The sequence below is a fragment of the Scheffersomyces coipomensis genome, assembly GCF_036884675.1.
Source record: "Scheffersomyces coipomensis strain NRRL Y-17651 chromosome Unknown DFJ63scaffold_6, whole genome shotgun sequence".
Taxonomy (NCBI): Eukaryota; Fungi; Ascomycota; class Pichiomycetes; order Serinales; family Debaryomycetaceae; genus Scheffersomyces; species Scheffersomyces coipomensis.
Window position 1 is genome coordinate 706243 of NW_027042897.1, and position 23579 is coordinate 729821.

At 29.7% G+C, this 23579-nt stretch overlaps 9 protein-coding genes across 9 annotated transcripts; 5 read left to right on the plus strand and 4 right to left on the minus strand. All coding sequences in view use genetic code 12, as the record gives it.

Annotated features, from left to right (window-relative positions):
• Position 1: 1 nt before the first annotated feature.
• On the minus strand, positions 2-1282 carry DFJ63DRAFT_289485 (uncharacterized protein; the record flags this gene model as incomplete). The annotated part of the gene is made up of 2 exons (XM_064905234.1): positions 2-372; positions 430-1282. 2 exons carry the CDS (start codon positions 1280-1282, stop codon positions 2-4), a joined length of 1224 nt encoding a protein of 407 aa, XP_064760503.1.
• A 722-nt stretch (positions 1283-2004) lies between these two features.
• Positions 2005-2961, minus strand: DFJ63DRAFT_217028 (uncharacterized protein). The gene has a single exon (XM_064904137.1). It carries the CDS (start codon positions 2776-2778, stop codon positions 2353-2355), a length of 426 nt encoding a protein of 141 aa, XP_064760504.1. The 5' UTR covers positions 2779-2961; the 3' UTR covers positions 2005-2352.
• On the plus strand, positions 2951-4802 carry DFJ63DRAFT_320522 (uncharacterized protein). Its single transcript, XM_064907200.1, has one exon. The coding sequence runs from the start codon at positions 3172-3174 to the stop codon at positions 4735-4737; it is 1566 nt and encodes a 521-aa protein (XP_064760505.1). The 5' UTR covers positions 2951-3171; the 3' UTR covers positions 4738-4802.
• Positions 4803-6027: 1225 nt separating this feature from the next.
• On the plus strand, positions 6028-7050 carry GCN4 (amino acid starvation-responsive transcription factor; the record flags this gene model as incomplete). Its single annotated transcript, XM_064908471.1, has 1 exon — positions 6028-7050. The coding sequence occupies one exon, from the start codon at positions 6028-6030 to the stop codon at positions 7048-7050; it is 1023 nt and encodes a 340-aa protein (XP_064760506.1).
• Positions 7051-11650: 4600 nt separating this feature from the next.
• Positions 11651-13192, plus strand: FCY21 (purine-cytosine permease; the record flags this gene model as incomplete). The annotated part of the gene is made up of 1 exon (XM_064905251.1): positions 11651-13192. One exon carries the CDS (start codon positions 11651-11653, stop codon positions 13190-13192), a length of 1542 nt encoding a protein of 513 aa, XP_064760507.1.
• Positions 13193-13524: 332 nt separating this feature from the next.
• On the minus strand, positions 13525-15429 carry DFJ63DRAFT_337045 (uncharacterized protein; the record flags this gene model as incomplete). The annotated part of the gene is made up of 1 exon (XM_064908472.1): positions 13525-15429. The coding sequence occupies one exon, from the start codon at positions 15427-15429 to the stop codon at positions 13525-13527; it is 1905 nt and encodes a 634-aa protein (XP_064760508.1).
• A 438-nt stretch (positions 15430-15867) lies between these two features.
• DFJ63DRAFT_216946 (increased recombination centers protein 22) lies at positions 15868-17159 on the plus strand. Its single transcript, XM_064904131.1, has one exon. The coding sequence runs from the start codon at positions 16213-16215 to the stop codon at positions 16927-16929; it is 717 nt and encodes a 238-aa protein (XP_064760509.1). The 5' UTR covers positions 15868-16212; the 3' UTR covers positions 16930-17159.
• A 385-nt stretch (positions 17160-17544) lies between these two features.
• Positions 17545-20622, plus strand: INP51 (phosphoinositide 5-phosphatase; the record flags this gene model as incomplete). The annotated part of the gene is made up of 1 exon (XM_064905233.1): positions 17545-20622. One exon carries the CDS (start codon positions 17545-17547, stop codon positions 20620-20622), a length of 3078 nt encoding a protein of 1025 aa, XP_064760510.1.
• A 756-nt stretch (positions 20623-21378) lies between these two features.
• Positions 21379-23115, minus strand: LEU42 (Leu42p; the record flags this gene model as incomplete). The annotated part of the gene is made up of 1 exon (XM_064907518.1): positions 21379-23115. One exon carries the CDS (start codon positions 23113-23115, stop codon positions 21379-21381), a length of 1737 nt encoding a protein of 578 aa, XP_064760511.1.
• Between the last annotated feature and the right edge of the window lie 464 nt (positions 23116-23579).

A 23579-nucleotide genomic window follows, 5' to 3' on the forward strand; every position in this document is an offset into this window, starting at 1 on the left:
ACTAATTTGATAAATTAAAAAATTCAATCGCAGTTTTATTAAAATCAACAGGATTATCCAAATAAATATGATGTCCAGCATCTTTAATTATTTTATGAGTAGAAAGTTTTGAAATTGATTCATTTACTTTATCATTGATGTATAACCCTCCATTTTCATTCATCCAATCTTTATCACCATAAATCCATAAAGTCTTAACTTGATTCTTAACCAAATATTCAATGAAACCTCTTTCACCTAATGGTAATTTTGCTAATATTTCATGACTGATTAATTTTGTAATGGCTAATTCTCCTGATCCAGTATATTGATTAAAGATTGAATAAGAATAATTATGAAGTTTTAAAATCAATGCCCGATCAATAGGTGGTTCTTTATCATCAATTACATCTTCGTCCTCTTCTTCGAGTTCATCCACCTTTTGAATACTTTTTAAATTTCTAAATCTTCTGAATGACCAATATGATAAAATCTTGGAGTAAAATGGTCCGAAATATTGTAATACTTGAAATGGAGATTTTTTATATTTCCATAATGTTTCAAGAAACACACTCTTGGGAATTTTTGGTTGACCCATTTCAGTCCAGAGTTTATTTATATAATCATCATCTTCAAATACATCTAATTCTTTAAATGGATTACCTCCGACATTATGAGTGGAGAATTCATATTTTTTATTACTTATTAAACTATTAGGACTTGATTCTGTACCCATAGGACTAACAATAATAAATTGATCCACAAATTGTTCAGTACCATGGTTATATTTCAAAAGATAACAACTTGATAAATAAGCTCCCATTGAATGACCGATTAATTTAAACTTTGAAATGTTACGGACTGACCTCCAATTCTCTATTTTATCAATAAACCAATCTTCAACTTCTAAAACTTGACTAATTTTTTCAGCTTTAGTCAGAGGTTCTAAGAGATACTCCGATGGGAATTGTGGACGAGAAGAGTTTCCAAATCCTGGTAAATCAATAAGATGGAGTCTTACTCCTGGTTTCGATCTTAATAAAGTTTCAATATTTTTAATGAAATAACCTACTGCAGCCATATATCCATGAATCATCACTATATGAGTTTCTTCAACAGGTTGATCTGCTGGAATATTATTCTCAAGGTAAAACTCATGGATGGTAAGATCATCATTAATCGGTACATCTAATAATTGTCCTACATAATGATGATCTTGTTTCCAGGAATTATCTGACCCGTGAGGATTATATTGACAATTGGTTAAATCAGGAGGTAAGATATAGACATCATTAGATAACATGGCTCTGAATAACTCGTACTCTATAGTTCTATTCTTCAACATGGCATCTTGAATGGGTTTATTATTAATGGTGGAAGATATATTAGTTGGTTGCTTTGATAATTGGGAAGAACTTGACCACCAATCTTTAAATGAAGTTGATAATTGAATTGATTTCGATGATGAATTCCTTCTCATGGAAGTTGATGATTTTGACTTACGGATAGGTACATCATCAAGAGAAGAAGCAGGTGAAGATGAAAGTGAATTTGATAATGAAGAAGTTGTCATAGTTGAAGTAGTTGAATATGATCTTGCTTGCGCTTCTGATTGCTTTTGTGATACTGGTTCCCCAGATATCAAGGGAACTGTTTCTGACATGGTTTGCTGAGACATTATGAGTATGAACGTACCATTTGTTATATCATCCTAAGAAGAACAACAATCGTTTATTAGTAATTCAAAAATGGTGATATTCTGTTTGGCAGCACAACGTTGTTTAGAAAAACTTTTTTAATTTCCCTATTAGGGTATGCAAATCATTCTCCTTATCGGTAATTAACCAAACTATTGTGGCTTGGATGTTCTCGGTTCAATTCGTAAATTTTTTTAAGACATGTGGTTTATTTTTACTTTACAACTCATAACAGGTGTATATACCACAACTGTTGGTGTAATTCAATTACAAAAGTGTGATTGACAACGGGGAAAGTTAACAATAAATGTAATATAATATTAAAATTAAATTAAAAATGAAATAAAAGGAAAGAAAACATTATATATGTGAATAATAATATAAACGGGATAGCACTAATACATGAAAATAACCATATAGATATAACATGTAGTTTGAAAATTCTATAATAAGGATTATTTTAATCTCTTTATCCCTATAAGTCTACTTTAAATTACTTTACTCTCTCTACTTTGACCTACCCTGAATGATACTATTAAATAAAATGGAACAACAAAAATAGTATTAATTAAATGTGAATGATAAAAATTGTACAAATGAAATGAATGAACTAGTGATTTGATTGATCTAGACTATAATGATCATCGTCATCATCACTTAACCTTTAAAACTGAGCTTAATGTTGAGTTTTATTATCAATTTCAGTATAAGCTGGAGGAGCATTAGCAGTAGGTGGTTGAGGTTGACTTGAAGAAGAACCTTCAGTGATAGCACCATAACTAGCATTTGGAGTTTGAATTAAACCAGGTTGAGATCTAACTGGATCAACATCAACATGAACATGATGATGATGATGAACATCTGGAGTTTGATTTTCTAAATCATTTCTATAAATATAATAAACTTTAGAACCTTGTTGATATGGAGGATATTTAGCAATGATATACCATGAATGGATTAAACCTGGTAAATAACCTAAGATGGATAAGATGATATTAATAAGGGAATCAGTGGAACAAATACCTCTTCTTATCCAAACTGGTAAAGGAGGGAATAAAATGGAAAGTATAATCAATATACAATCAGAAAGACAGGCACACATAGCGATTGGATTGGATTAGACTGGATTGGATTGAGTTGTTTATATAAGTCTTTAGTAAACTAATAGATAAACTGTTCTTGATCTTAGTGTTGTAATATCAATAAACTTTTTAACAGATCATAAATGAGCTGCTCCTTTCCTGTTTTATTTATACATTTTTGTTACTTTAAATTTGATCACTTTTTTCTGTCATTTTTTTTTCAAAACCGGCACTCCGATAAATGATTTATATACAGGATTTAAATGGAAGTTTCCGAATCATGTGATTTATCACATGATCAATTTTTTCTATATCAAATTTTGATGTCTGAAAGAGTTTAAATTATGGTTTGCCATCAGGTATGGAATTTGATATAATTGTCAATTGAATCAACTACAACTAATATAAATGATATGTCATCAATCAGTTTCAATATAGTTTATGGCAGTATAACCAAAAAGGTAACCATCAATAAAGCTAATACCATTCAACAATTAATTCATGAAAGTTTTACTCTGTTTAAAATTAATCATGATAAATATCAAGGTAAATTAATCATTGCTAATTCTAATAAAACTTTAGATAATTCGTTACCGATTCGATTATCATCATTGATTAATAATAGTAAATTGATATTAAAAGTTGAAAAGAGAGATGAATCAAGTGAAAGTTTATCAAATCTGGGTATTGAAGTTAATATTAAATTAGCTATAGCAGGAGGGAAATCACTTATCCATAAATTGAATAATCAAGTTACATTATTTGAATTATTAAATCAATTTGATGAGAAATATAAAGGAGATATTGTTGTTAAATCTGATGAATTGAAGTTTAAGAATATTCAATTATCGATATTGAATTTGAATTATGGGTATGAACAATTTAATCAACAAAAATTAGAATCTATAATTGGAAGGAATGTGAATAGTGTGGTGATTAGATTGAATTATATTCAAGATGAAGATGATCAGAAGAAAAGGAGATTACATGAGGAACAACAAGAGATTATTCGATTACAATTGAAACAACAATCAGAACGTAATTTGAAAATTAAACAACAACGAGAGTTGGAAGAAGAACAAGCAAGAGCCAAGCAAGAGTTGGAAGAAAAGCAAAAGTCTAAGGAGGAGGTGGTTGAACCAGAAGAAGCAGTTGAACCAATGGAAATTGATGAACCTTCAACCGTTACCGATTCAACAGCAAATGTAAGTCAACCTAAAACAATTACGAAACGTAAGGAACAACCCGTTGAAGAAGATCAATATATTTATGAACAACCTGAACTTAAGGAAACATCACAATTATATGTCCCAGATACAACCAAATCAAGCAATTCCAATATCCCAAATTATGAGAATCCTGAAGAAGATTATGAAATGACAGTTAATCAAGCTATGACATATCAAAAGATTATTCAAAATTCAGCTATTCGGAAACCATCTAAAGTTATAAAGAAACGTCCTTCCAAATATCTTATTAGAATTAAATTCCCGGATGGGAAATTATTACAGATAAATTATTTAACTAATATTGAAGAGATTAAATTTGGTCAATTGATTAAACGAATTGATACTTCATTAATGGGAGATTATATTAATCATTATAATTTAAAATTAAGTTATCCTCCTTTCGTGAAGATTGATATTAATTTCACTACTAATAATTTAAAATTGATTGATATGAAAGAATTTGAATCAGAACAAGTATCATTAATTTGGGAAGTTTCTGATAATAATATTGGATCTAATGGTCCATATATTGATCAAAGTAAGATTAATGAGATTAAACAATCAAGTGAATTACCGGAAGTGTTATTAGAGAGTCATAGAAAGGAATTACCCAGTGATACTAGTAACAAAGTCCATCATAAGAGTGGTGATGGTAGTAGTAGTAATAGTCATAGTAATAGTAATGATAATAGTAATGATACGAAGAGTTCAAGTACGGGGAAGACACCTAAATGGTTTAAATTTAAGTAAGTAAGTATATAGCATAGTTAGAAGTAATATAAAAGTCATCTCATATCTTTAACTTAGTTGTATAATCTATGATCTAATGCCAAGTTAGATGATATGATCCAACTCCGTTGTAATAAATATGATTCAATCTATAGTTATAATTAGAATAATCATACAATGTCTTAAACAGGTAATTGGCGGTTAAAATTAAAAAAAAAAAAAATTTTTTTTTTTTGCGATCTTTTGTTAACGGGCCTTCACCGGATGGTCATATTTTGAATTAAATTAGTTTACTTACCTAGTTATAATAATTTGAATTGGGAAAAACAGTCACTTTTGAATTTATTCAATTCAGCTTCAATTCTTAATTCCTAATTAGTGTTATCTCGTTCAAGATGTTATTGTTTGAAAACGAGGTTGTTTATACTTTCATTATCCCTTAACTGTTTCATTGGCTGTATCTTGAATGAGTCATTAAACAAAACAAAACAATTCTCTCATACTAAAGATAAGAGGGAGTGTACTTTGGTTAAAACAAGAGAGGGGAAATTTCACCATACAAAACTAAAAAATATTTATTAATAATCAAGCAGGATCAAATTTACTTACCATGCAGTATATGTATCATGTACAACAATAAATATTATTTCGTAAATAACCATAATCACAGTAAATTGTATCATGATCAAATGAAAAATTTTTCATATTAAAAAAATATAAAAATGAATTTAAATTCCCATACTCAAAAAAAAAAGAATTAACATTTTTCTCCTTTTTCTTCCTTTCTTCTCTAACTACAACTTATTTTACAACTACATTCAACTCAATTATAACTATATCTTACCAGATTTTATAATTATCCCAATTTTACTTTTTACCCTTTTTCCCCATTTTTAACTATTATTATCATACTTAAAAATGTGTGCCTAAACTAAATTAGTTGTTAACTAAACAAATACTAAAATTTTAATTTCCTGAATATCTCAAATTAAAAGAAAGAATCCTATTTATTTAAATCAAAATAAATAACTCAAAACTCATAAAGATCTAATCTTACCCCATTTAATCATGTTGTCGTAAAATAAATTATATTAAAGAATTCCATTATGGATATTTCCCCAACCCCCAAATTACTAGAAATTTTATAAATAAAAAAGTCTACAAGTCCAAGTCAAAGTCAAGTCAAGTCAAAGTCCAAGTTACTACATAAAAAATTTAAATCAAAAAAAGTTTTTACATCCAATTATAAATTACCTGCTCAAAGTTTTACATAATATAAATCATATAAAACTCAAAAACAAATTAATCAAAATGTCTGCTCCAGTTGCTTCTTTTGCTCCTGCTGTTTCTACTCCTGCTAATGCTATAATAATGTCGGAAGATTTCCAATCTGATGATATTTTTATGGCTGATTCATCTAATACCGTTGCCAATAAAGATACTAGATCTAATCCCTTAGATTTAGTTGATGACAATGTGTTAACAACTACTACCGATACTTCAATCAATTATGGTTTAAAGTCTGAGACTTTAAATCCATTTATTGAAATTCACTCTTCTGTTTTAGATTCCGTTTTCAGTTCTGTTATGGACGATAATGGTTTAGGAGGTGAAGGAAGTAACAATGTCGATTCTACTCCTATGTTTGATGAATTAGATTTCATCGTTGACGGTGCTAAAGTCAACCTGAAGGATGATTGGATCTCGTTGTTTGGTGAGGTTTCTCAACCTTCCCATAATGAACAAGAACCAATTATTTCTTTTGATGATATTAAAGAAGATGATGAAGAAATTGAAAATGAAGTTGTTGGTGATTTATTTGATTTACCTGCCGGTGATAATGTCAACACTACTCATCAAGGTGGTGATGATGTTTCATCTATTACTAGTGCTGTTATCTCTGCTGCTCATTCTAGAAAGAAGAGATTATACAGTGAAGTTGAAGAATCATTTGAATTCACTCCTTACCAAAAGAAGGAACAACAACAACAACAATCACAATTGATTACTCCAAATGTTTCTTCAAGTTTACCAACTCCATTAATTGATTCAACCAGTCATAATAAAAAGGTTGATCATTTAGGTTGTGTAACTTATTCCAAGAAACAAAGATCTCAACCATTATTACCAATTGAAATCCCAACCTCTGAAGATCCTATTGCACAAAAGAGAGCTAAGAATACCGAAGCTGCTCGTCGTTCAAGGGCTCGTAAGATGGAACGTATGAATCAATTGGAAGATAAAGTTGAAGGTTTATTAGAAGATAAATTAAGATTAGAACAAGAGGTTTTAAGATTACGTGAAATCTTATTAACCAACGGTATACTGTCTTAAATATTATCGAATCCCTTTGTATTTCTATCTGTGATTGTGTTTTTTTAGTTCATTTTTATTTCAGTTCTTCTTTAATATCGTTTGCTTTTTAATAGTTTGAATTTATCGTATATATATATATATCAATTAAAATATAAAAAAAATATGTACACAAAAAAATTGAAGTTACACGTAAATTTGTAAAGTGTAAAAATTGGAAAATCACGCGACGAAATTAAAGTTCGAAAAATAAAAAAACTCTGAACGGGCATTGATTTATTTTTTTTGTAAACTGTAAAAGTCAAAAATTCAGACAAAATTTAAACAACTATGATTAATTGACATTAACGAAACAACGGAACGAAGGAAACAAACACCGAATTGCCTTAAAACACAATGAATGTAACCGCATACAGATCCATTCAAAGACATTCGTGATGTAATGCAACCAAGTATATGTCAACTAAACCGTTATGAATGGTAAGACAATAATAATAATAATAATAATTTAAAAATAATATTAGATTGTCCGATAGTAATTTACTAAATTAAAATTAAATTTGACTTCTTATGATAATTTGAGGAAATAAATGTAGGACATTTATAACACAAAGAAAAGTAGTATAGTTAGAGTTAATGTTTGTGAGTTAGTGTAAGTAGAAAGGCAGGACATGAAATTTTTAGTTAAGCCGCTGTTGCAATTAAAAAAAAAATCAAAAATTTTGCACAGGGAGAAATGACAGTGAAAGAGTTACGATGATGAGAAAGATGAAGATGACGTAAAATGGAAATAAGTCAGATCATGAAGGGATATGATAGGATAACGCAAGTATCGATTTTCATGATAAAGATGGGGGGAGACAACTAAAATACAATACAATACAATAAAAATAAAAAAGAAACAACTGATTATGGTGAAATATTTAAAGAGAGATGAGATTGTTACCATAAAGACGGGGTTGTAGTTTAAACTAGCCTTAACAAAAGAAGAGACAGAAATTCAAAAAAGCACTCATTGAAATATATCGTATATGCTAATTACGATGAGCTAAGTATATGTTAGTATGTATATAGTAAAATTTAGTTAAAATAAAGTAACAGGGAAAATACCTGAATTTAATTGGTTTAAATTTATATGTTAAATATTACATTTAAAATTAGAGATAAGAAGTTAATTTAGCGAATTTGCACTACCCCATTTAGAAATAATTTTAATTAAATATATTTTATTTTATTTTATTTTATTTTATTTCACTTTATTATTTCAAATGTATCAGAAGCCTTACTACTACTTACCTATGGCAGTATAATTCCATTCCATCAGTAGTAGCGGCAGCAGACATTTTTTAAATAATTTCTCGTACTAATCCTACTTGAAGATTTACACTTGTTAACCCTTTACATTTTTGTCTCATTTTATCTTTTTCAACTGCTAATTCGTTTGGCAAACAAATCAAATCAAATTAGTTTAATTTAACATAATTCAAATCCTTAAATTTTATAAAAACCTAAAATTGACATTTGGATCCGTTCAAATTAAGGGCACAATAGTATTGATTTTCTTAGCCCTCTAACAAATTTTGTAATTCAATGGTTTTTAAATCGCATCTTCAGTGGCCTAACCAGCAAAAAATATTCAAAATTTTTTTTTTTTTTTTTTTTATTTTTATTTTTGGAAGAGCCGTTTGAAATTTCTTTTTTAAGAAGCTGTTCGCTTTCGTTTCTTTGATAAGGAATTGTACAAAAATAGACAAAATCTGTGTCTTAAAAATCAGACAAAAAATAAGACACATAAATAGAATTATTTACGATCTTTTTATTTTCCCTTTAATTTGATTCTACAGAACAGATCCCATCCCCAAATTATTTTAAACTTTTGATTAATCTGGTATACCTCCTCATCTGGTCTCTCTCCGCTTTTATAATATCTTCGTATGATTAATATCAATCAAGGATAGTTGAAATTAGGCTAATTAAAGTTCGTAATCTGTACTAATAATATATTGTTATTTTATGTTTAATCAAAGTAAAATTGAAAAAGAATTCGTAACAAACCCATCTACAAATTAAACTTTAACTTCAGCCCTTGTAAATCTATTCTATTTTGATTTGATTCCGATGGAAAAGAAACTAAAACTACTAACATTAAAATTATTTATCAAAACTTTTAAGATAAGAATTCTCCAAGCAAAAAAAATAAGAAAGCTGGAGAAGGAGGAGGTTTGTTACTAAATTTGATATCTTCGTACTTTACTTTCCAATCTGATACTTTTCATTCTGAACCATAGTTGCAATAATTATAAGGATTGTATAATTCAACAATTGAATTTTGATTATTTAGATTTCGGCTATAGAGGTATTAATTGTCTTAACCTCCCGCTCACTCTTGTGATCTTAAAAATCAATATTAATATATCCTTATCCCACCCTATCTCTATGTAAACCTAGGTGGCTGAACTAGATTTAGTAAAATTCCATACGCAAGCAATTTAACCGCCCAAACCTACATATCCTCAGTCCACTTTCATTCCATTGGATATAGTCTTTTCTTCATCTCACACACTCATCCAATTGATGTTGTTTGAAGAAATATTTTCTCGTTAACAATGATCTTAATTGATCTTAGTACAGCTAAGCTTCTTTCATCTCGTTCATTTAATCAAATACAAACAAGTAATATCCTAAAGACATAACTATAAAATTGAACTGGAGACTCCGCGGGGCAATTTGAAAAATTATTCATTCTTGATCTTTATCTTTTCTCGCTTTATCAGTAATTGTCAAGGCGATTTAAAAAGATAAAAAAAATCAGACATTTTTTTTTCCCTCTCAGTCTCATTTTAATTTTTGTCTGACATTTTTTTGGTCTTCTATCAAATCTTCTTTTGCAGTTAATCATAAACTACTTTTTACATCCCTATTTCGGTATGTTTCGATACAATACTGGGTATATTCAAGAATAAGAGTTTAGTAAAGATAGGCGAATATTCAATTCATCATTAAACTGGGCCGGAACCTTCTCTTATTTCCAACCTCTTTATGTTTTTATTCTTACTCCTCCTTTGGAAGACCCTTTGCAAATTATAATTATTAACTTCTACGGGCCTTTATTTTCGGACCACACTAGATTTGATACTTAAATTAGCCTCTAACTGTTTGAGATAGGACTTATATTGATGTTGGAACAGATCAGTGAATTAATTAACTTCAATTATAATAAAACATGCATTCATGTATATGATTGATAATATAGTTCGGCCATGTACGTAATTATAGTGTATGTTATGATTTGTGACAAATCTGACACTTTCCGATGTAAGTAAATTGGGTTTATGAAGTCTTGTGTTATAATATAAGCGGCTTGCAAGATTGTGACCGATTTTTCACTGTTAAATTAGGTAATTTAGTCTTTGCTACTATATATTGTAAACTTGTATTATTATATCTTATTTTTCAATGTGTAATCCAAAGGAACAATTTCTTGGAATTATAAATTGATTACGATTAGGCGTCATTAACTGAAAGTGTTGTTTAGATGTAGTTATCTAAATTATGCCAATACATTGACCACTAACATTCAATTGAATAATTATATACAAATGACGTCTTTTTTATCACTCTTATCATACAATGATTTCTATACCTGACTAATGTAATGATAATTGTCATAATTCAAAGACGCTAAACTTGTACACTGTTTAAATATCTTATCTCTGTTACGAAAGTAAGAATCATCTAGATCAAAATATATCCGGGCACATGTCATTATTACTAGTATTATTATGCATTTGTAGGAATATTATGAAAATAAATTAATTAAATGTCTACTATTAAGTTTTTTTCAATAACGGGAACTATATTATATACTTGGCGGCAATTGAACTACTATGCTTCTCCACAAACATTACTGATTTAGTTTACTCTATTTCATTCGTATATAGCCCGACATGACACTTGATATTTAGAATGGGTTGGCAACATACAATGCATGAAACGAAAATAATATATTTTTAAGTCTTACATACAATTCGTTATACAATTTAAAGTAAATCAACATTATTTTAAACATTGAAATGTGGTGGACTTTGTCTGTAAATGGTTGTGAAAAATAAAAAAGCTCGTACTTTTAAATTAAAAAAAAATCAGACAGACACAAATGTTCCCAAACAGGAAATTGAGAGAAAGATAAAAATTATTAAAATTAAAAAAATTAAAAAAAAGAAAAATAAAAAGAAATTAAATTAAAATTAAATTAATTTTTTGCAAGTTACAAAAAAATCCGCATAAAAAAAGAAAGTGCCTCTTTCTTGTCTCCCCCTCTGCTCAAATTGTGAAAGTATATATAGAGATAGCTGATTATCTTCAATTTATGATTTTTCAAATTTTATAATTTCAATTCGTTAGACTGTTTGATTTGCTTTGATAGTAATTGACTGATATACTAATCTTGTCTTTATTTGTAATTCGACATCCCTCCTTCCATTCCATTTTCACAAAGTGATCTTCATTTTCTCGAAGCTTACGATTGTAAAAAATAAAAAATTTATCAACAGACATCAACGGTTCCAAAAAATTATTTTGAACAACAACGACAACTTATACATCCACAACAAACACTACAATGAGTTTAACTGATACAGAAAAACAAGCTGGTGATATCAAGAAACTGACTGAATCTTTTGAAAAATCATTAGAAGGTCACTCTGATGAAGCTGAAGTCTTCACCGCTAAAGATTTAAGTTTTATTAATAGAATAGCTGGTAAATTAAATGCTGAAACTAAAGGTATTGAATTAGTTACTGATGAAGAAAAGACTGAAACTTCTGTGATCAATGTGTTCACTATGTGGTTATCTGCTAATTTAGTTATTGCTACTTTCGCTTTAGGTGCTTTAGGTATCACTGTATTCGGTTTAAGTTTCTGGCAATCTGTATTGGTTATTATCTTCTTTTCATTAATCGGGGTTTTACCAGTTGCATTCTTTTCTATCTTTGGTCCAAAATTAGGTCTTAGACAAATGATTTTATCTAAATTCTTAGTTGGTGATTACGCCATGAGAATCTTCTCCTTTATTAATATGGTTGCTTGTGTTGGTTGGGGTGCTGTTAATATTATGTCAGCAGCTCAATTATTAAATATTGTTAATAATGGTGCTTGTCCTCCATGGGCTGGTTGTTTAATCTTAGTTGTGTGTACTATTTTAATCACCTTCTTCGGTTATCACGTTATTCATCTTTATGAAAAATGGTCTTGGGTTCCAAATATTGCTTGTTTTATTGCTGTCATTGCTAGAATGGCTATGTCTGGTAATTTTACAGCTGGTGAATTCATTGGTGGTGAAACTACTGCAGGTAATGTCTTATCTTTTGGTGGTGCCATTTATGGTTTTGCTACTGGTTGGACTACTTATGCTTCTGATTATACTGTTTATCAACCAAGAAATGTTTCATCTACTAAAATCTTTTTCTCAATTGTTGTTGGTTTATGGACTCCATTATTATTCACTTTAATCTTAGGTGCTGCTTGTGCTACTGGTGTTAACACTGATCCAGAATGGCTTGAACTTTATAATACCAAATCAGTTGGTGGTTTAGTTTATGCTATCTTAGTTAAAGATTCATTACATGGTTTTGGTGAATTCTTATGTGTCTTATTAGCTTTATCTACTGTTGCTAATAATGTTCCAAATATGTATTCTATGGCTTTATCTGCACAAGCTACCTGGTCTAAATTATCTAAAATCCCAAGAGTCTTCTGGACTATTGCAGGTAATTTCGTTACTTTAGCTATCTGTATCCCAGCTTATTACCATTTCGCTGATGTAATGGATAATTTCATGAATTTGATTGGTTACTACTTAGCTATTTATCAATCTATCTCATTATCTGAACATTTCATCTATAATAGAGGTAACTTTGCTGCTTACGATTATGAAAACTTCCATAAGAAAGAAGTTTACCCAATTGGGTATGCTGGTGTGTTTGGTTTCTGTTGTGGTGCTGCTGGTGTTGTTGTAGGAATGAATCAAGTTTGGTATGCCGGTGTCTTAGCCAAGAAGATTGGTGATTATGGTGGTGATATTGGTTTTGAATTAGCATTTGCTTTCTCGTTCGTTGGTTTCAATTTAGTTAGACCATTAGAAAAGAAATACGTTGGTCGTTAAAACCAATAAATTAATCAAAAAACACATATATACCTTTTAAACCTGTCGTTATTCCTATTTAATAGTTACTTTTAGTAATATTTAATCTTTTCTTCTTCTTCTTCTTCTTCTTCTTCTTCTTTTCATTATTTTAATTTTACATTTTTAATATTTTATTTAAAATGATGGTTTCATTGAATATTTTCTTTAAAATTGGGAGGTTACTTTTATATAATTAGTTAGATTATCTGACTTTTATTCTTCATATCTTATTGTATAAATTATATTTAACTTAAAATGACTGTAAACTATGTACAAGTATTAATCTATTATATATACATTTCATTAATTCATTATTCAAATTGTTTAAAGTTTAATAACTCATGGTAAGAATATATCTTACCTTCTATACCAAATTGTTTTAACGATAAATAAATCTCTTTAATCAATGCAGGATTATTCAACATTGGTTGCCTCTTAACGTAATCATTTAAAAATTGATCTAAATGAGGTAAAATCCACATTAATCTACCTAAATCCAGAGATAATCTTGATGAACGAATTAAAATTTCAAATAATTTATCATTAAACATCTTTGAATGGATTTCTTCAATCGATAAAGTTGAATTCAAAAGTAAGAAGTCTTTATTTGAATCATCGGGGTTTAACGTAATCTTATGAGATTCATCATTGATGGAATGAATGATCAATTTATTAAATAATGAATCTAAATATTGAAATTGTTTAAATTCAATACATGAATTCATAATATCATAAATATCTTGAGGCAATAAATACAATGGTTTGGGGAATGCGATGTTGTTATTCAATTCCTTTAAATTGAGATTGGTTTTATAATACATTGATTTGGAAATTAATGGTTGAAACTTAGTTTGATTAAGGAGTCTTTCAAAATGGGATATATCTTTGAAGTTTAAGAATGATAGTAACTGTTTAAAGGTTGTCAATTCACGTCTGTTGACTTGATACTTGATTAAACTTGACAAGATAGATGCATTGCTCTGAAGAAGATGTTGAAAATGTAAAGCAACCATTGATGGAGATGATGAACTGGATAATACCAACGATTGATGTTTGAATTGGAATAAACTCTTGTAAACTAATGATTCATAATTATGCAATTTCAAGGTATCGAACTTATCCAATAAATACTTAAAGATTTGATAATTTGGGATATGTTTCGAACAAGTTATTAAATGAGAAGAGATTCCAAGAGCCAAATTCAAATGATTTCTATCACCACTATAATGATCGAATTGATTATCAAACTTTTTAATATATTCATCGTTATTGATGTCGTTATTGTAGAATTTTATTGAATTTGTTCTTGATTCCATGAACTTTATATTATCATTATTATCGTTGTAATTCAAGAATTGTGAACTCTTAAAGTATAAGAAATTCTTTCGATAAGTTTCAATCGAATTAAATGAATCACTTACTTTCAATTGACTCAAGAACTTGGTCACTTCTTCTTTATCTAAGTTAGCAAAGAAATCTTTAAAACTCTTTGGAGTACCATATACATCTTTATCATATATGGTTGATAATATTTTCAAAATACTTTGTTGTTTGAAGGGATCTTTGATTTCATTTATAATTTTATCATCAATAATCATTGATTCATCCCCTTGTTGTAATAATAATTTATCAAGATTTAATTCCACCAATACTGCATTAACTAATGATGTTGATAATAATAATAAAGAACTTTTGATATCAATATCATTATAAATCAAATTTTCAATCTGTAAATGTTGAGGTATTTGACCATAACTTGTTATTGACAGTATTTCATTATCGCCATCATTAGCATTGACATCAGAATAATAATGATGATGATCTTGAAACAATGCATCTATATTATCTGGATTATCTTGAAATATGGATACAATTTTCAGTCTATGTTGCAAAAAATTATCAGCTATTTGTTTTGATTCTCTTACTCCTTCAATATTATGGGGGAAGTTGTTAATAGTTCTTGCTTTTCGTTTGTCGTTCACTATTTTATCATCAAAGTGAGTATATACATGTTGATCTTGTTGTAATTGGGATTGGGCTTGTTCATCTGATAACTCTTCTTCATCATCAAATTCTTGATTAACATTCAGTCTGAACATGGAATAACATCGAAGATGGATTAATAGACCAATATTAGTAGATAAGAATAGTAAATGACTTGGATGTGAGAATAAAGTCCAGAAAGTAGGCGAAGGTATTCGTCTTGAACCTAACATTGATATGGGAACATTCAATCGTATTCGATTGTTTGGTCTAGTTAGAATATGCAACTTTCGTAGGAAAGTATGGTTTTTGGTAATTGAACTCATCACCTTCTTCTTATTCAATTTATTGTTTTCATTCACCTTATGTTCATTGATTAGGATTGATTATTTAATTGACTGTAAATATTTACTTGAAAAATCAGTCCATACAAATTTTTTTAATGGGTGTATTTTTTTGGTCCCATATATAAAAGAGGGGAGGTATGTGCAGGAAGTTAATGATTTATAAGTCTAAATATTTGGCTGTTAAAATACGTAATTTATTGAATCATATGGATGACATTGTTGTGTACGTGATCATTGTTTGACTTGAATAGTATAATGTGTTGTAATCTGATTGTAATCACGAATAATAATTTGAATAGTTCAACCTTATTGCAACTGGATAGTATGAATGGAACGGCTAAAATCACACAATCAAGATAACTCAAGTACGTTTTCTACATTTTCTAAGATTCACTATTTGGTTCCATTACCAACAATCTAAGCTTGTCAACAGTCTAAACCGATTACAGTAACATTCCTATTATCATAATAAGAACTATCATTGATCATACCTTCTGATGATACTTTTAGATGACACTTTCCTGTATATAATAACGGACACAGTATGTGCTTTTTTTCTTCTTCCACCCAATTTTTGTCCACAGTGGTCAAATCGAAATTTTTCATTATTAAGATCGTAAGGCTTCTTCTATCAGAACTTAACTTTCAACCCCCAACAACTCAATCGATATGAAGTTTTCCACCTTATTCGCTTCCGTCATTGCTGCCACTACAGCTTTAGTGTCAGCTTATGAAGTTGATCCAACTGCTGAACATAATACCATCAATTTCTTTGTTGATTATGCCATTAAAGAAGTTCCTAAAGTTAGAGAATCTGACGTGGCTGAATTAAACAATGGTCAATCCATTACTATTCAATATACTGCTGTTAACAAAGAAGAATTCCCTGTTCTTGTTATTGGTATTGGTGGTACTTTCAATGATCCAGTTACTAATGAAATTGTATCTAATTTAACTATTGGTAATATTGGTCCAATCACTATTGCTCCAGGTGAATCTCAAAATTTTGAACAAAAGATGTCCCTTAATTTAGTTCCAAATAACTATTTAATCAATCCTCAATTATTCGTTGCTATTGATGAACAAGTTATTCTTATTCCAATTAGAGGTCAATTTGCTACCATTTCTGATTTACCAATTTCTTTCTTTAATCCTCAATTATTATTCTTAGAATTAGTGTTGATTGCTAGTTTTGGAGGTTTACTTTATTTCCTTTATGAAGCTTATGGTAAACAATATATTAATGGTACTGGACCAATTGCTCTTAAAGCTGCTAAAAAGGCTGCTGCTGCTGCTCCATCATCTGGTGCCGGTACTTCTACTGCTTTAGATGACAGTTGGTTACCAGATCATTTAAAGCAAAAGAAAGCTAAAAAAGCTAATTAAATGATATCAAAAGGATCAATTTGAGAAACTGTGCTTTCTGAATCAACTAACCCTGTCTTTCTCCAAATAAATAAAAAAAAGTCTTTTTTATTGATTTTCAAAGTCTTTACAGTTTCCTTTACTTCTTTTCTAACATTTTAATTTTAATTCATCATTCTATGTATTTACGTTGCTTATTTCATTAGTCATATAATAAATAAAGAGATCAATCTTGTTATATATATAAGTTACTATGCAAATTGTAACTTTTGTAGGCTATGTAATTGTATGCAGGTAGTTGCTATCAATTATAAATATTTAGGCAGCACAAAATTTATTTACAACAAAATGAATTCAATTACGGTATAACCATAGCAAAGGTCAATAACATCAGATTTGTATAAACAATCATCATTTCAATCACTAATTGTCAATTTGTAAGACAATTCTTCAATCATTAGTCAAATTTGAAGAACTTTAAACGGTGATTTTAGCACCTTTCTTTTACGTTAAAGACGAACACAGTTACGATAGCATATCAACTTTCAACTACTGATTTAAGTATTTCAATATCCCTTCAAAAGGTCAATTCAATGGCGCAGAGTAGGTAAGACATATCAATTGCAATCTAAAACTATGGATAATAAAGGAATTGAATTACATCTAGATGTCAGTACTAGAACATTTGTTCTAAAGAGTAATAATCATACTTTGATCATAAGGCATCCATTCCCCACTATCAATAACGAATCAAGATATCATGTCATTCATCGTCATCTCAACTCCAAAGCATCTTCATCTAATCCAAAAGGTTCTGGTGGAGCTTCCCTCTTCAATAAAGTCCTAGTGGAATTTGTCCAACTGGGTTATTTCGATGTGGCTGGGTTTTCAAATATAACTCCTAAGAAAAAGAAACTTATTGGATTCTTAGGTTTATTAAATATTAAAGATTATATCTATTTGGGATTTATAACAAGTGAAGAAACTGTTGCTTATTCCATTGGTGATAAAGTTATGAGAATAACAGGAGTCGACTTTTACTGTTTAAACAGTGATGCGTATGATAATTACTTAAATATTGATGATATACCAGATCCAAACATTCAAACAACCAAGAAACCTCATTCATATCCCGCTGCGTCAGTACGAAGGTTCTTGATGAGTGGATCATTCTATTATTCTAAAACGTTTGATATAACGACTCATTTTGGTCATCGATTCTCTTATTCAAAAATGAAAACAAAACTAGTTGGTGATAATCCTTACTTCAAAGTCTTCATGTGGAATTCATTCATGTTATCTGAATTAATTGAATTCAGAAATAGACTTTCATCGGAAGAGCAAACTCCATTCGATTCTTGTGGGTTTTTAACTACTATAACTAGAGGTTATGCTCAAACAGTAGATACTACTATAGGAGATGCAAGAGCCCAATTAACTATTATCACTAAACAGTCATGTTTTAAGAACGGTCCTTTGTTTGGAGATTGGGGTTGTGATGAAGAAGGGGCTGTGTCCAACTTTTCAGAATCAGAAGTTATAGTCCACACAGAAAAATATTGCTTTTCATACGTTATAGTAAAAGGTAATGTTCCAATATATTGGGAATTAGAAAGTAAATTAAGCAAAAAGAACATCTTATCAAGTAAAAAAGTGGTCTTAAGTAGATCATTTGAATCATCACAATTTGCATTCAAGAAGCATTTTGAAGAATTAGAACGACAATTTGGTCATATTCATATCTTGAATGCTATTTCAAGAGATCCTAAATCTTATAAATCTCTATTAACTAAAGCTTATGAGGAGCATATCAATTTCTTAAATAAATCCCGTGAAGATGAATTCAAAGAAAATATTCATCAAGTTACAGAATCCCAACCTAATAAATTAAGTTATACTTATATTCCTGTCGCTACATCAAATATGAAAAAATATGGTTATACTACCAGAACTCAACCTGATCTTTATCAACTTTTGGAAGAATCAATTTATCGATATCAAGCTACGGTCTTTGATATTCAAGAAGGGAAATTCACTAATAAACAGTTGGCTGTGTTTAGAATTAATTCGTTTGATAGTTTAAGTAAAGCTAATTATATTTCCAAAATTGTGAGTCAGGAACTTGTATTATCTGCATTTAGAATCCCAATGGGTGAAGATGCAGTATTTAAACATGCTAAATTATGGGCAAATAATGATGAACAAATTAGTAGAATAACTGAAGAATATATTTCAACTACAAATAAATTAAATACTTCTAAATCCTTAACTACCAAGACAACCACGTCAATGAAGAATCATATTTCTACCAAGTATTTCATTGATGTCAAGCCTAATACATCTGGAATGTTGAAATTGTTAGGTAAGATGGAAGAACAAGTCAGTATTAGTATCTTTAATCCTATTCATGATTATGTTTCAAAGCGATTAGCTAAGGTAGCACATCTATTTACATCCGAAGGAGAAATAACAATGTTTGCCGCGACTTTTAATGTGAATGGGATTAATTATGATGGTGATTTACGAGATTGGATATTCCCACCATCAACAAGTCCACAAGATCAAGATTATAGTCTTGTATTTGTTGGATTTCAAGAAATTGTTCAATTGAATGCATCACAAATGATTAATACTGATGCTTCCAACCTTTCAATCTGGGAAAGAAATATCTTGAGATGTTTAAATAAACGTAACCCAAATAATGCTAAATATGTATCCATGTGGAATGGACAAATTGGTGGTATCGCTCATTTAGTATTTGTTAAGGAAAGTGATCTTAATAAAGTCAGTTATGTGGAGGGATCATTAAAGAAAACTGGATTTGGAGGTATAAGTGCTAATAAAGGTGCCACGGCTGTTAGTTTTAGATATGGTACTACTACTTTTTGTTTTGTGACGTCCCATTTAGCAGCAGGTCATAACAATGTTGAAGAAAGACATCATAATTATAAAAGTATTATGAAGAATATAACATTTTCCAAGAATCGAAAGATTCGTAATCATGATGTGGTGATTTGGTTAGGAGATTTTAATTATAGAATTTCATTACCTCATAAAACTGTGATGGATTTAATTGACGATAAAAATTATCCAAAATTATTTGAATTTGATCAATTAAATAAAGAAATGGCAAATGGTGAAAGTTTCCCTTATTTTGCTGAACTGGAAATTAAATTCCCACCTACTTATAAATTCAACAATGAATCTAATGAATATGATACTAGTGAAAAACAAAGAATTCCAGCTTGGACTGATAGAATTTTATATTTATCAAGAGTGGTTCGACCTATTAATTATTCTAGTGTTCCAAGTATAATATTTTCAGATCATAGACCAATCTATGGACAATTCAAAATCATTGTTACAACTATTGATAAAGAAAAGAGACTGGAATTAAGTTCAAAATATTATGCTGAATATAAAAAGGAATATGGTAATGAGAAATTCATTCTTGCATCTGATTTTTCACATTTATTAGACGATAATATACGGGAATTACCTGCTCCAAGTTCAGAGATTTCAAAATGGTGGTTAAATGGTAAATCTGCTAAGATCAATATTCCTGAGTTAAATTATAATAATGAAGATGGTGAACATGGTAATGAGAATTATGATGATAATCGAAATGTTATCAATCCTAAATTGCCCATTAATCCATTTGAACAGACTCATGAGCCTGAAGTTATACGAAAGAATTTAGTTATATCTTCATAACCATGACCAATACCCCTGTATATTTAAAAGTTTTATAGATAGATTAATATAGACAACGATAAGACATGAAAGGTTTAAATAGATACGTAAATGAATTGAAAGTGTAATTGTAATGGTATGATAGTACATCTATAGTTGAGTTGGTTTGACATCACTGGATTCAGTTTCTGCTTCTGTAACTTTCTCAGCTTCAGCTTCAGCAGCTTGTTCAGCTTCCTTTAAAATTGCATCCATCTTAGCTTCTAAACTATCCAACATCTTTTCTAAATCCCCTGCTCTCTTTTCACCATCGTTTATTTGTTTGTATATGTCTGCTATACTGGCAGCATTAGCAGGTTCATTGTCTTGTGTCATGATTGATATATTCCTATGTGAACTTATATTGATGTTGATAACAGGGTTGGTGGTCTAAATTTGTAATTTAAACAAGGTTCAAAAAGTGATCTTCTTTGAGCATCATGGGACTGCATACAGTCCCAAGAAAAAGTAGTGTAACCACAGATTTTAATTTACTTATCAGAGATGAATTAATGTAAACATAATAAATAGAATTTGTATGTATTTGATTTTTTTAATGAACGTAACGTATAGGTATAGATAGACGAAAACTAGAATTGAATGTTTACTTCGAACAAGTTTAGTTTTGATATGATATTTTTATGTAACTTTAAATTGATATTTTAAACTTTTGTTTCCGGACAAAAAGACAGATTTAAGAAGTAAGGAGTTTTTTTTTATACAAGGTGTGGATTAAATCTAGTTGATCTCACCAGATCTGTGTAAACCATTAAGGATGGAGATTAATGATAAGAAAGAAGCTTGAGATACATCTTCGTGGACACCAACACCCCATCTTGAGATTTTATTACTTGAAGAGATTTCAATATAAGTGGCAGCTTTAGCATTTGATTCTTCACCTAAGGAATGTTCATGATAATGTTTCACATTAAGATCAATGTTTAAATATTTAGCAAGAGCATTGTTGAAAGCGGATAATTGACCATTACCTCTACCTTCGATTTTAACTGATTTTCCTCCGATTTCAATTTCAGCATCAATTTGTTTTAAACCTTTAGCAGGAGTTGAAATAGAATAATCAACTAATTTATATTGTTGATCTTTGAAAACTTCATCACCTTGATAATCAATATAATATTCATTAATGAAAAGATCACATAATTCTTCATTAGTTAATTCTTGACCTTTTACTTCAGCACGTTCTTGAACAACTTTTGAAAATGCAACTTGTAAACCCCTTGGTAAATCTAATTCCAAATTACGTAAGATAACCCAAGCTGAACCACCTTTACCAGATTGAGAATTGACTCTAATGATAGCTTCATAAGTTCTACCAATATCAGCAGGATCTAATGGTAAATAAGGCATTTCCCAATGAACACGTTTACCGGTACTTTGAGCTTCAATTAATTTCTTTTCATGAGAAGCAAAACCTTTCTTAATAGCATCTTGATGGGAACCACTAAAAGCACAAACCACTAATGAACCACCATAAGGAGCTCTAGCATGGACTGGGATTTTATTACATTTTTCAACAATATCAATCACAGATCCAATATCAGAAAAATCTAATTTTGGAGTAATACCTTGAGTATATAAATTAAGGGCTAAAGTGACTAAATCCACATTACCAGTTCTTTCACCGTTACCAAATAAACAACCTTCAACTCTATCAGCACCAGCCATTTGAGCTAATTCAGCAGCAGCCACACTACAACCTCTATCATTATGAGGATGTAATGAAATACAAATTTTTTCACGTTCAGTAACATTGGTGGAGAAATATTCAATTTGATCAGCATAAATATTTGGAGTAGCCATTTCAACAGTAGCAGGTAAATTAAAGATAATTTTTTGTTCAACTGATGGTTCCCAAGCTGCTTTTACAGCTTCACAAACTTCAATAGCATAATCTAAGTTTGTATCTGAAAAAGTTTCTGGAGAAAATTCAAAATCCCATATAGTACCAGATTGGGATGGATCATCTTTAGTTAATTGTCTAACTAATTTAGTACATTTCACAGCTAAGTTTTTAGATTCTTCTTTAGTTAAACCAAATACCACATTTCTAAAACAATCAGATGTAGCTAAATAAATATGTACTGTGGCTTTTTTAGCACCTTTTAAGGATTCGACTGTTCTTTTAATTAATTCTTCACGACATGGTGATAAGACTTGAATAGAAACATCAGCAGGAGCAGTTTCAACTGCAAATCTAGTAAAATCAAAATCAGTTTGTGAAGCAGATGGGAATGCAACTTCGATTTCTTTAAATCCAATTTCAACTAATTTAGTGAAATAACTTCTCTTTTCATCGATGGACATTGGATCAGGTAAGGATTGATTCCCATCTCTTAAATCAGTCGATAACCATCTTGGTGCTTTGTTAATAGTACGAGATGGCCATTGACGATTTGGGAGATGGACAGGTGGGAATTGTCTATATTTGACAGATGGATCACTTAACATTGGCATTTTGTATGATGTATTTGATGAATTAGTATGGAAATTTTCGACTTAATAAATAATAAATAGGACAATAACTGTAGGAATATACACTTTAAGGCCCCTTTTGCAACTATAAATACTTTCAATACTTTGAATGATTAAACACCATATATTATTGTGTGACTAATTTGATTTCTTCCCTGTCTTGAAAAATTTTTCTACATACAGGATTCATCTGCCCCACGAAAAAAGTTCAGGAGTTACGTAATGGGCTATGTAAGCCGATTTTTAAGGTTGTATACAGGAAATGGGGCCGAAATAAGTTTAAATAGTTAAATTAATATAGCGTAACTCATTATGAACTCGGTTAGGAGCGGTAATTCGATTCCGGCAACGGCATGACGGACTAGCGGGCCATTAATTTGATTCCTTATAGTTTATTCAGTTTTTGTGGGGTGAATAACACCTTTATTCAAAATATTTCGGTATCA